The sequence below is a fragment of the Phalacrocorax carbo genome, chromosome 5 (genome assembly GCF_963921805.1).
Source record: "Phalacrocorax carbo chromosome 5, bPhaCar2.1, whole genome shotgun sequence".
Lineage (NCBI taxonomy): Eukaryota > Metazoa > Chordata > Aves > Suliformes > Phalacrocoracidae > Phalacrocorax > Phalacrocorax carbo.
Genome location: NC_087517.1, coordinates 68,162,418 through 68,171,762, shown reverse-complemented (window position 1 = coordinate 68,171,762; position 9,345 = coordinate 68,162,418). Strand labels below are relative to the sequence as shown.

General features: G+C 46.3%; 1 protein-coding gene across 1 annotated transcript; it reads left to right on the top strand.

Moving 5' to 3' along the window:
- The first annotated feature begins 3,436 nt into the window (after nt 1-3,436).
- FGF19 (fibroblast growth factor 19) lies at nt 3,437-9,187 on the top strand. Its single transcript, XM_064452888.1, has 3 exons — nt 3,437-3,774; nt 3,855-3,958; nt 7,305-9,187. Exons 1-3 carry the CDS (start codon nt 3,546-3,548, stop codon nt 7,635-7,637), a joined length of 666 nt encoding a protein of 221 aa, XP_064308958.1. The 5' UTR covers nt 3,437-3,545; the 3' UTR covers nt 7,638-9,187.
- Nucleotides 9,188-9,345: the final 158 nt, after the last annotated feature.

The following is a 9,345-nucleotide window of genomic DNA, read 5'->3' as shown; positions in this document are numbered from 1 at the left end:
GTGACTCACCTGTGCAGTTTTTGATCTCCACCATAAGGTAGACTCCTATGACCACCTTCTACTCATGGGTGGCTTCGTGCCCCATTTCTGATCATTGTTTGTGGCAATCTTCCTCGGTTTCCTTTCAGCTGGTTCCAATGATGTTATTCAGTAGTTAGGCACAAGCCCTCTGCTACCTTTTTGGCATGCTCCAGGATCTCTGGATGTCTGATTTTTAAACATAGGTAGTTATGTTCTTCCAAAACACATTCAATTCAACTTCAGTGTTACAGAAAGCTGAAGTTCTTGTTCGGCAGAGATTACACAGGGACACTGAAAAGTGCAGTGGAAATAAATGATTCATTCCAACAGGTGAAAATGCTTTTGCAGTTGTGTACTATTGGGTCAGGAGGTATTTTTATTCTATAAGACTTTCCTCATGGGTTTTTTTCCCTGTTCCCATAAAAGCAAAAAGCCCTACGCTACCAGGTTTCGTTGTTCTAGGCTCTGTTTATATAGGGAGCGGGTCCAGTACTGGAAGTGATGGTGTGATTTACCCTATAATACTTTTGTTCTGCAAATATTTTTTTTCTGCAATGCATTTGTAGAAACATGTAAAGATGTGTGTCTTTCTATTGAACTTTGGTAAACAGATGCCAATAAATGATAATGCTTAGTGACACAGATAGGAACTGAAATGAAAATCATATGTTGCAACTTGTATTTTTAAAAGAGTGAGATTCATTACCTCATTTAGCTCTAGCTAAAAATAAGGTTCTTAATCTGGGTTAATCACCTAGGCTTTTTTTCCAGAGCCAGTAAAGAAATGGGCACTTCCTGAGATCGTTTAAACCATATCTCTTAGACAGCTGTTTTGAGATAGGGTTGGTACTATCAAGTCCAGATAAGTACTTGGAGGCACTTACCTCTGTCACTGACTACAGAGGAACTTGGAAAAATTATTTAGATTGAAAGCTTTGTTTTCATTTTAATCGGATTTGATATGAACCTTTAAATGTCAGTCCACATAACGTCAGCAACAGTAACAATGAAAATAATTTTTAAAAGGTCTCCATCAAATGTTAGGAAATTTTCACTTATAGCCAGCTTTGTCACTGATTTGAAACATCATGTAGTGCAAATGATATGCCCTTTCAGCCTCAATTTTGGATCTTCACAAGGGAATAATAATACCATGAAAGTGAACAAACAAGCTGCAAGCATGAACTCCTTACCGCTTGAAAGAAGTTTGACTTCTTGAAGAAAATGAATATTTATGATCATTAATATTATTCACACTATAGTACAGCAGAAATACTAATTGCAAAATAGCTTCTATTTACTGAGATGCACAACAAAATGAACTAAAAAGGCCTTTCAGATTCATTTGAGACCATAACCTCTGTGTGTGTGGTGGGTGCTCGATACCTTGAAGAACGCATATGTAGGCTGGATGAGTTACATGCACAACTGCTGTGGGGCCCAGGGTTGCAGGGCAGCGAACCGCCTTTGTAGCAGTCATGTAGTAACATTGCAGAACTCTATAGAGGAAAAAAATGAGGGTCTTGGATGCCTCAGTATTATTTACTGGGTTTATAATATTGTGAACTTGTGTGAAGTTGGAAAGGCCAGAATTTCTCAAATCGGGCCATGATTTGGAGGATGAAGCAGAAGACACCCAAAAGGGAAGTGGTCCTGATTTTTATCAATTATTCATCAGCCATGCAGAGAAAACTGGGCTCCTTTTTGAGTGTCTCAAGCTGACCATCCAAAAAAATCCAAAGGCAGCCAAAATCAGCAGTTGCTTTTGAAACGGTTGGTGACATAAAATCCCTTGCTCCAGGGAGCTTGTGATACAAGACCCCGATCATTCAAACAGATTGACCGATGTGATTAACTTCAGTACCGTAAGCTACGCGTGGTAATAAGAGTAAGCGTTTATACAAGTGCAGGCCGCCATCCTACAAGAGTCTGTATTTTTGTATGACCTTATCCATGTGTGCAGCCTCACTGGGCTAAGATTGCTCATAAAGAAAAGTTATTTGTGTGAGGGTTTACAGGAAGGAGCTGCAAGTGCACAGACAGGAGGATGAAAGTAAACAGGCAGCAAAATTTAAAAACAGTATGTGGAAGCTGACTGAAACTTTGTTGTTTTGGAGAAGTTGCTGAGGGCAGGGGATTATGTTTTACTCAATTGTTATTTAATGTGTCCTATGGGGGAAAGCATTTTTTCCTTTATGAAATCCCATCAGTACCCATTTTCTTTTTTGAGATTTGAGAGATTTCCTTTAATGCTCAGTTTGGATGGATAGCAAAAAAGCCAGCAGCAATCCCCTAAAGTGCCCCTGAGATCTAAAAAGCATGGAACAAACCTAAATATGTGTGTCTGCTTCTTTCCATCTCTCTTGGTGCACTGAGTGAGCTCCCAGGGAGGACCCTGTGTGGAAAAAGTCCATGCACCAACCAGGACAAAAATCTGATTGATGCTTAGATGGGGCCGCTGGCTGCGGGCAATGCCCTTTTACTACACACACTTTTTTTTCCCCTCCAGATCTCTGTACAAATGGGGAAGCAGGGGAGCTGGAGAGCACCCCCCTCCCCGGGCAGCAGCTCCCCAAAGGCGAGGCCAGCCCGCATCCCAGGTGCCAGGCTCCATCTAGTGACACAGCCGGGGATGGCCGGGCGGCAATAAAGCCCGGGAGCAGCGCTGTCCCGCCCAAAGGCGCCGTACCGGGTCGTGCAAGGGCCGTGTAGGGCCGTACCGCGCCGTACCGGGCCGCCCCGTCGGGTAACGGGGGGCCGGCGGCACCGCTCACCCCGCGCTCCCAGGACGCGGCCGGGGGAGCTGCAGCCGCTTCGGCAGCCGATTTCCCTTAGCGAGGTTTACAAAGCATTCCCCGAAGGTGAAATTTCTTTCCGAAAAGGGCAATAAAGGATGGGCGAGCTCCGAGGCGGGAGCGGAGCGGCGGCGGCGGGAGAGGGCAGCCTCCCCTCCCGGCTCGGCTCGGCTCCCTCGCCTCCGCCGAGCCGCGGGATGGGGTTGGATTTACACACGCCCACCCCACCCCCCCACCCCCCCCCGGTGCCCTTCCCGGCCCTCACACCGGGGCAGGGGCTACGGGGCCGCCAGTGCCGCCCCTCCCGTCCCCTCCCGTCCCGTCCCGTCCCGTCCCGTCCCCTCGGGGCAGCCGCGGCCGCGGGGGTCCCGCCCGGCCCGACGGCGAGAGGCGCGGCCGGAGACGCGAAGAGAAGGGGGGAAAACTCGGAGATGCGGCTGGGGAGGGAGCGACTTCAGGGTGCCCCCTGCGAAATGATGTCATCCGATCAATATTTTCGGGGGGAGGGACTGATCCGACCAATTCCCGCTATGAAATGGGCTCTATATTGGAGCTGGATGCAGCCGAATCGATCGGGCTGATAACGGAGAGCTATAAAAGGCCGGGGGGCTGGCTTCGTCCGCGCTACATCCCCGAGCCGCAGCCAGCGCAGCCAGCGCCCGGCCGCCGCTCCGCGCCCCTCCGCGCCCCTCCGCGCCCCTCCGCGCCCCTCCGCGCCGCTCCCGCGGCATGGGGCCGCGCCCCGCCGCCCGCCCCGCCGCCCTGGCGCTGCTGGCTCTCGCCGCCGCCGCCGCCTCGCTGCCGTTGCCCGACGCCGGTCCTCACGTTAACTACGGCTGGGGTGAACCGATCCGGCTGCGGCACCTCTACACCGCCAGCAAGCACGGGCTCTTCAGCTGCTTCCTGAGGATCGGCGGCGACGGCCGGGTGGACGCTGCCGGTAGCCAGAGCCCGCAAAGTGAGTACCGGCGGTACCGGGGCGGGACGGGACGGGACGGGGCGGCGGAGCTAACGCCGTTCTCCCCTCTGCCCCCGCAGGTCTGCTGGAGATCCGCGCCGTGGCGGTGCGCACCGTGGCCATCAAGGGCGTGCGGAGCTCCCGGTACCTCTGCATGGACGAGGCGGGGCGGCTGCACGGGCAGGTGAGCCGCGACCCCCCCGGCACCCCCCAACCCCGCTCCCGACGGCTCTGCCCCGGGCTCGCCTTTCCCGAGGGATCATTTCCATCCCCGCCGCCGCGCTGAAACGGCAGGCGAGACCAAAGGGCTGACATCTTGTCTTATCGCTGCGGTTGGTAACGGGTTAACAAAGCTTTCGGGTCCCCACCGCACCACCACCCCCCCGTTCCTCCATAGGGCCGGGGATTCTTGCCGCTGTTACTGCCTGAAAGGCCGTGGGGATTCTTAGCAGGCAGCAAGGAAGCATCGTCTAGAAAGCGAAATATGTATTGCCCGTCCCCTGCCAAAATATACTGAAAATACAGTCCAGGGTGAAATTGCATTTATGTTTTAAAAGCCTCATCGGTGGGTGGCTGCGTTTATGCTGCAGAAATAGATTAAGTCACGCCATAGAATCTGAATAATTTCTCACTGTTCAGGTCAGGTATGATGAAAAAAAAAAAACAAAACCAAAACCGAGATTACTCCTTTGGAAATGAGATGTGGCCAGATGGCTGCCAGGCGTGCCCGTCCCAGAGACACGGGGTTGCCATCTCGTAGGTAGGACCAAACTGAAACAGGATTTCGAGGGGAAAAAGGACTCTTCTCCGCTGCCTCGCTTCTGCCCGGGAATAACAGCTCACCTGTGGGGCTTGGAGAGGTTGAGGAGTTGAGTGACCCGCTGACACCACTTGGTTAGGTCATGTCAGCGTATCGGCTAGTCGTTATCAGCGGTATAAACTTTTTAAGGCACACGAATGAGTTGCCAACTCTAGAATTCGAAGGGTAAGACTGAGGTTCAGTCTGTGTGTAAGTGCTTTACGGGAGCCTGAGTTTCACAAGCGATGGCTTTTTATTATGCCATAGTAAAGATAAAGCTTGATTCTGCTTTGATTACTCTGGCAAAATTTCTGCTGATTTCAATCAGGCAAGGACTTGGCCCATCGTCAAAACTCCCAGTATCTTTAATAAGAGCAATACTGATGCGGTGATGTTTTCTGAATGCATATATAACATCAGATTAAGCCTTTCTTTCTGAATTTCCTTGCTTTTCTGGGCTAGAACCAATCGATGCCACGATAAGGTGCATAGGTTCAGACGATATGGTAGGTCAATTATTAGCTTAATGTTTTAATGTATATCCAAAGCAAAATGATCAATGAAAACAAAGCAGAGCCCGGATCCTGCTCCCATTGGAGCTGCCGGCCGGACTTTAGCAGTCGCAGAATTTTAAAATACCTTTCATATAACACCATTTTGAAGGCATATGCATATGCCTAGACTGAGACTGGGTTTGTTAGCGTATAGTATTAATTGCAGGGTTTTTTTCCTGAAAATACAATGGCATATAGCCATGCTGTTGCATCTCTATGTTGTGGACACCTGCCGTCACCTCTCTGCTAACAGCCTGGGCAGGCAGCTCCGCAGGCGATTCTTTGCCTTATCAGCACTACGCTCAGGAGTGGAAGAATGAAAGGGCAAATATGGTGTCCGGGGACTGAACCCGGCAACCGCTTGCACTCCCGAAACATCCCCTTTTTTAACACTATGAAATTGATGGCTAGGGTTGATTTTCGAACGTGCAGTGTGCCATGGTCTGTGGTTTAGGGGGAAATCATGTAACTGCTGAATATACTGACATACTACAAATCCCTCCTGTGAAAAAAATGATCTGGAAATACTTGAAGTGTGTTTGGTACTTGTTTAAGAAATACACTAGAGGCAATCCCAATGAAATGAAGAGTGAATTATGCAGTTGGGGCATGGGGGGTGGGGGTGGGGGTGCAATCAATAACAGTTATTTGTGATGTGCACTTACTCAAGAAGCTTTTTTATTTCATCATCCTTGCTAGTGAGGCTGAGGAGTCAGAGAAATAAAGACAGCTAACAATTCAGGCATAAACTTGTATCATAGACACATGTTTTCCTGAGATATAATATGTGTAGAAGGATAAATATTGCAGAATTTTGTTTGGAGAAGAATGCCTTTTTTTAAAATTACTTGATTAGTTTAAAAAGTGCTTTTAAAAGACAACCACATGCATGCATTTAACTGTATTCCATATTTCTGAGGGTGTTTGAGGAAGGACTGAAGAGTACCATGTATGTTCTCAGACAGGCAGAGCATTCATGTATGGACACTTATATTGCTGCAGAGTGAGACATAATCAGCAATTGTCTTTTATTGACCGTGAGTTCAATCACCTGTAGTGGCTGAGCCTGAAATAGCACCAGAGTTCTAAGAAATACAGTGATTGTATAAGGACTGGAAAGGTCTGACCTGGTGATACAAAATCCTGATACACTATCTGTGCAGTATATCACAAGTGTAATTCTACAGATTCATACCTAAGAAAATACATTCTTCTATACAAAATTTCAACTTGCACTGTTATTAATTTGACAGTTCTAACTAATGTGTAATGAGAAAACAACACTGTGTTACTGGCCTTCTGTAATTCCAGTAAATGCTGAGTAAAAAAACCCGGGAGTTAACTTTTTAGTATCGTTTTACTGTTTGGCCATGTGTGTGTAAGTGCTGTCTTTGACAGCACTGCCTTTCGGCAGACCTGACCCTGAAGCCCTTACACAAGCGAATCTCTAACAGAGCTGGAGTTTTATGCCCAAGGATTGTTGGGTTAGGGCTCCTGACTGCGGTTAAGTACTGTTAGCAATTAAGGACAGTTTATCTAAATGAGCACTGTCATCTGAGATTCTTTTTCCCTGTGCTCAGGACAGGATGAGTGTGGTAGCTGTGGAGAAGTACACATCCAGGAATCAAAGCTTATTTAATGTGATGGGCATGCATTAACTTCAGGAGTTCTGGATTAGGTCTTTTAACAGCCTCATAACCCAAAATGCATTCTACATGCAACGTGGGGAGCTCTAGTAGAATAGAATAGAATAGAATAGAATAGAATAGAATAGAATAGAATAGAATAGAATAGAATAGAATAGAATAGAATAGGATATTTCATTTGGAAGGGACCCACAACAATCATCCAGTCCGACTGCCTGATCACTTCAGGGCGCTTCAGGATACTTCACCTCCGTGGCTGTGGTCCATCACTGAAAGAGCAGTCACCAGAGCAGTGGGTCCCCCCTGCATCCCTGCAGCAGCCAGGTAGAGAGGCAGTGGGCAGCTCACCAGCAAGGATCTGGCAGTGGGGTCTGCAAGGTGCACCAAACTGGGGCACCCATGACAAGCCAGAGGGATGCCCCCACTGACAGCAGAGGGAGAAGGGCTGGTCACATCAAAGGTTTGCGTTGTGGTTGAATACAATGAGTCTGGTGGGTCTGTTTGTAATTCTCGTTACTCCTTGCTGTTCAGCTCAGGTATTCCACTGAGGATTGTTCCTTTGAAGAGGAGATTCGTCCAGACGGCTACAATGTATATAAATCAAAAAAATATGGAATATCGGTGTCTTTGAGTAGTGCCAAGCAAAGACAACAGTTCAAAGGAAAAGATTTTCTTCCACTGTCTCACTTCTTACCGATGATCAACACTGTGCCCGTGGAGTCAACAGACTTTGGTGAATATGGTGATTACAGCCAGGCGTTTGAACCCGAGGTGTACTCCTCGCCTCTCGAAACGGACAGCATGGACCCCTTTGGCATCACCTCCAAACTGTCACCGGTGAAGAGCCCCAGCTTTCAGAAATGACTCTGATCACACACACATGTTTTTAAAGAAATATAGCAGAATACTGCAGGGGTTTTAGCTTTTCATGTAGTGATATTTTGACCTTTTTTTTGTATATTTCAGTACGGAGCCAGCCTTTTCCTTGCCGTGTGTTGTACCTGTAAGAGATGAGTGCCCAGAGGCTATTCTGTAGTCTAAAGAATAGTTTATCCATAGTTTTATTTGGAACAGGATTAAATAAGAAAAGCTGAATAGCTTCATCAGAGTTCCTCCATTACCATGGTGATGATAAAATAATTATAATTTTTCTACATCAACTTCATTACCACATATGTTCACCTGTTATCTCTGCTCATAGGAGCAAACACAGAACACCTTTTTTTCCAGTCACAGGGAGGTTAATGAACTCTTAGCTTCAGAGGCCTTAAAGACAAACATTTGGAACACAACATGGTTAAGGAAAGCCTAGAAAACATGGTTACGTGAACTAGCGTTAATGCTGTTTCTTGAAAAGCTGCTGACAATGTTCTGGGAAAACTTTCTATTGAAAGCATACCACTGAAAAAACAATTCCGCTTGTACATTGTGCTTTTTCTTCCCTCAGGAAATAAGGGAAGAAAGGGAATAATTTCTTCCTTCCCTTATTGCTAAAGGGTACTTTGGAAAACTGGATCTTTGATTTCTTTTAAAGGCTAATTTATATTCACTGTGGGATCAGCATCATCGAGCAGAGAGTTCTCATTAACACTAGTGAGAATTCAGTGTGTGTGGTTGGAAGAGTGCACAGAACTAGCGTTTATGTTCATCAGGTAGGGAATGAGCAGTTCAAATTAGTGTTTAAATTAAAGTTCTGTTGTATATAAGCATGCATGTCATTAGCAAACAGCGAGAAAGACTGAAAATGGATGATGTATAGGTCAAATCAATTGCAAAACAGGTTTTCGTGTTTAACCTTTAACCACCGGCAATTCTTTCAAGTCCTTTCCAGGCTTGATTCTGAATCCGTGGGAATCAGTGGAGAGACAATTTAGTGACTTAAATGCCACAGAACTGGGTCAGCCATGCTGTTCTTCTTGCAGGAAGGGATTATGAGCACCTCGTGGCCAAAACATGGATGTCTCATGTCTTCAGTTCTGTCCTCCCATTGTAACAATTTGATGAAGGAATAAGCAAGGTGAAACCAAAGAAAAAAGGGGGAAAAAAGCCTAGCAATGTCAGAAAAGGGTTCAGGGATTCTACTCATTTCCAAAGGTTCATTTATAATAGAGATTTCTATACAAAAAAAAAAGCTCTACTGGAAATACTGGTGTTCTTCTGACCTAGCACTTCATTGCCAATGCAATATTTATAATTAATTTATTGAATACATACATCTGTTTATTTTGTTACTGTTATTTATGCTCAAAATTCTATTTATATACTCTTGAAGGTGGGTTTTTTAGTTGTAAGAAATTTTGTGAAGTTTTGTAATCATGAAATTTTAGCAAAAGATAGCTTTTTAAATTTCTGTGCATTATCAATAGTGTAATGTGTACATTTGCAATAAAAAAAAAATCATCTTCAACACAGAATTCTAGCTGACTCTTTTGTCACTCCTTTAGTCTAGAGGTTTCAAGGAGCTTTAGCAAACCGTGGCATCTGGCTCTGCAGCAGCCGTGTGAAGGTGGAGTCCCTTGTGAAGGCGGCGTGGTTGAGGTACAACAGACAAGGACACGGAGAGACAAAGGGG

Coding starts and splice junctions, on each gene's coding strand:
- FGF19 (XM_064452888.1), top strand. CDS start 3,546: ATGGGGCCGCGCCCCGCCGCCCGCCCCGCCGCCCTGGCGCTGCTGGCT. Junction 3,775..3,854: donor CGGTAGCCAGAGCCCGCAAA/GTGAGTACCGGC, acceptor CTGCCCCCGCAG/GTCTGCTGGAGATCCGCGCC. Junction 3,959..7,304: donor CGGGGCGGCTGCACGGGCAG/GTGAGCCGCGAC, acceptor CTTGCTGTTCAG/CTCAGGTATTCCACTGAGGA.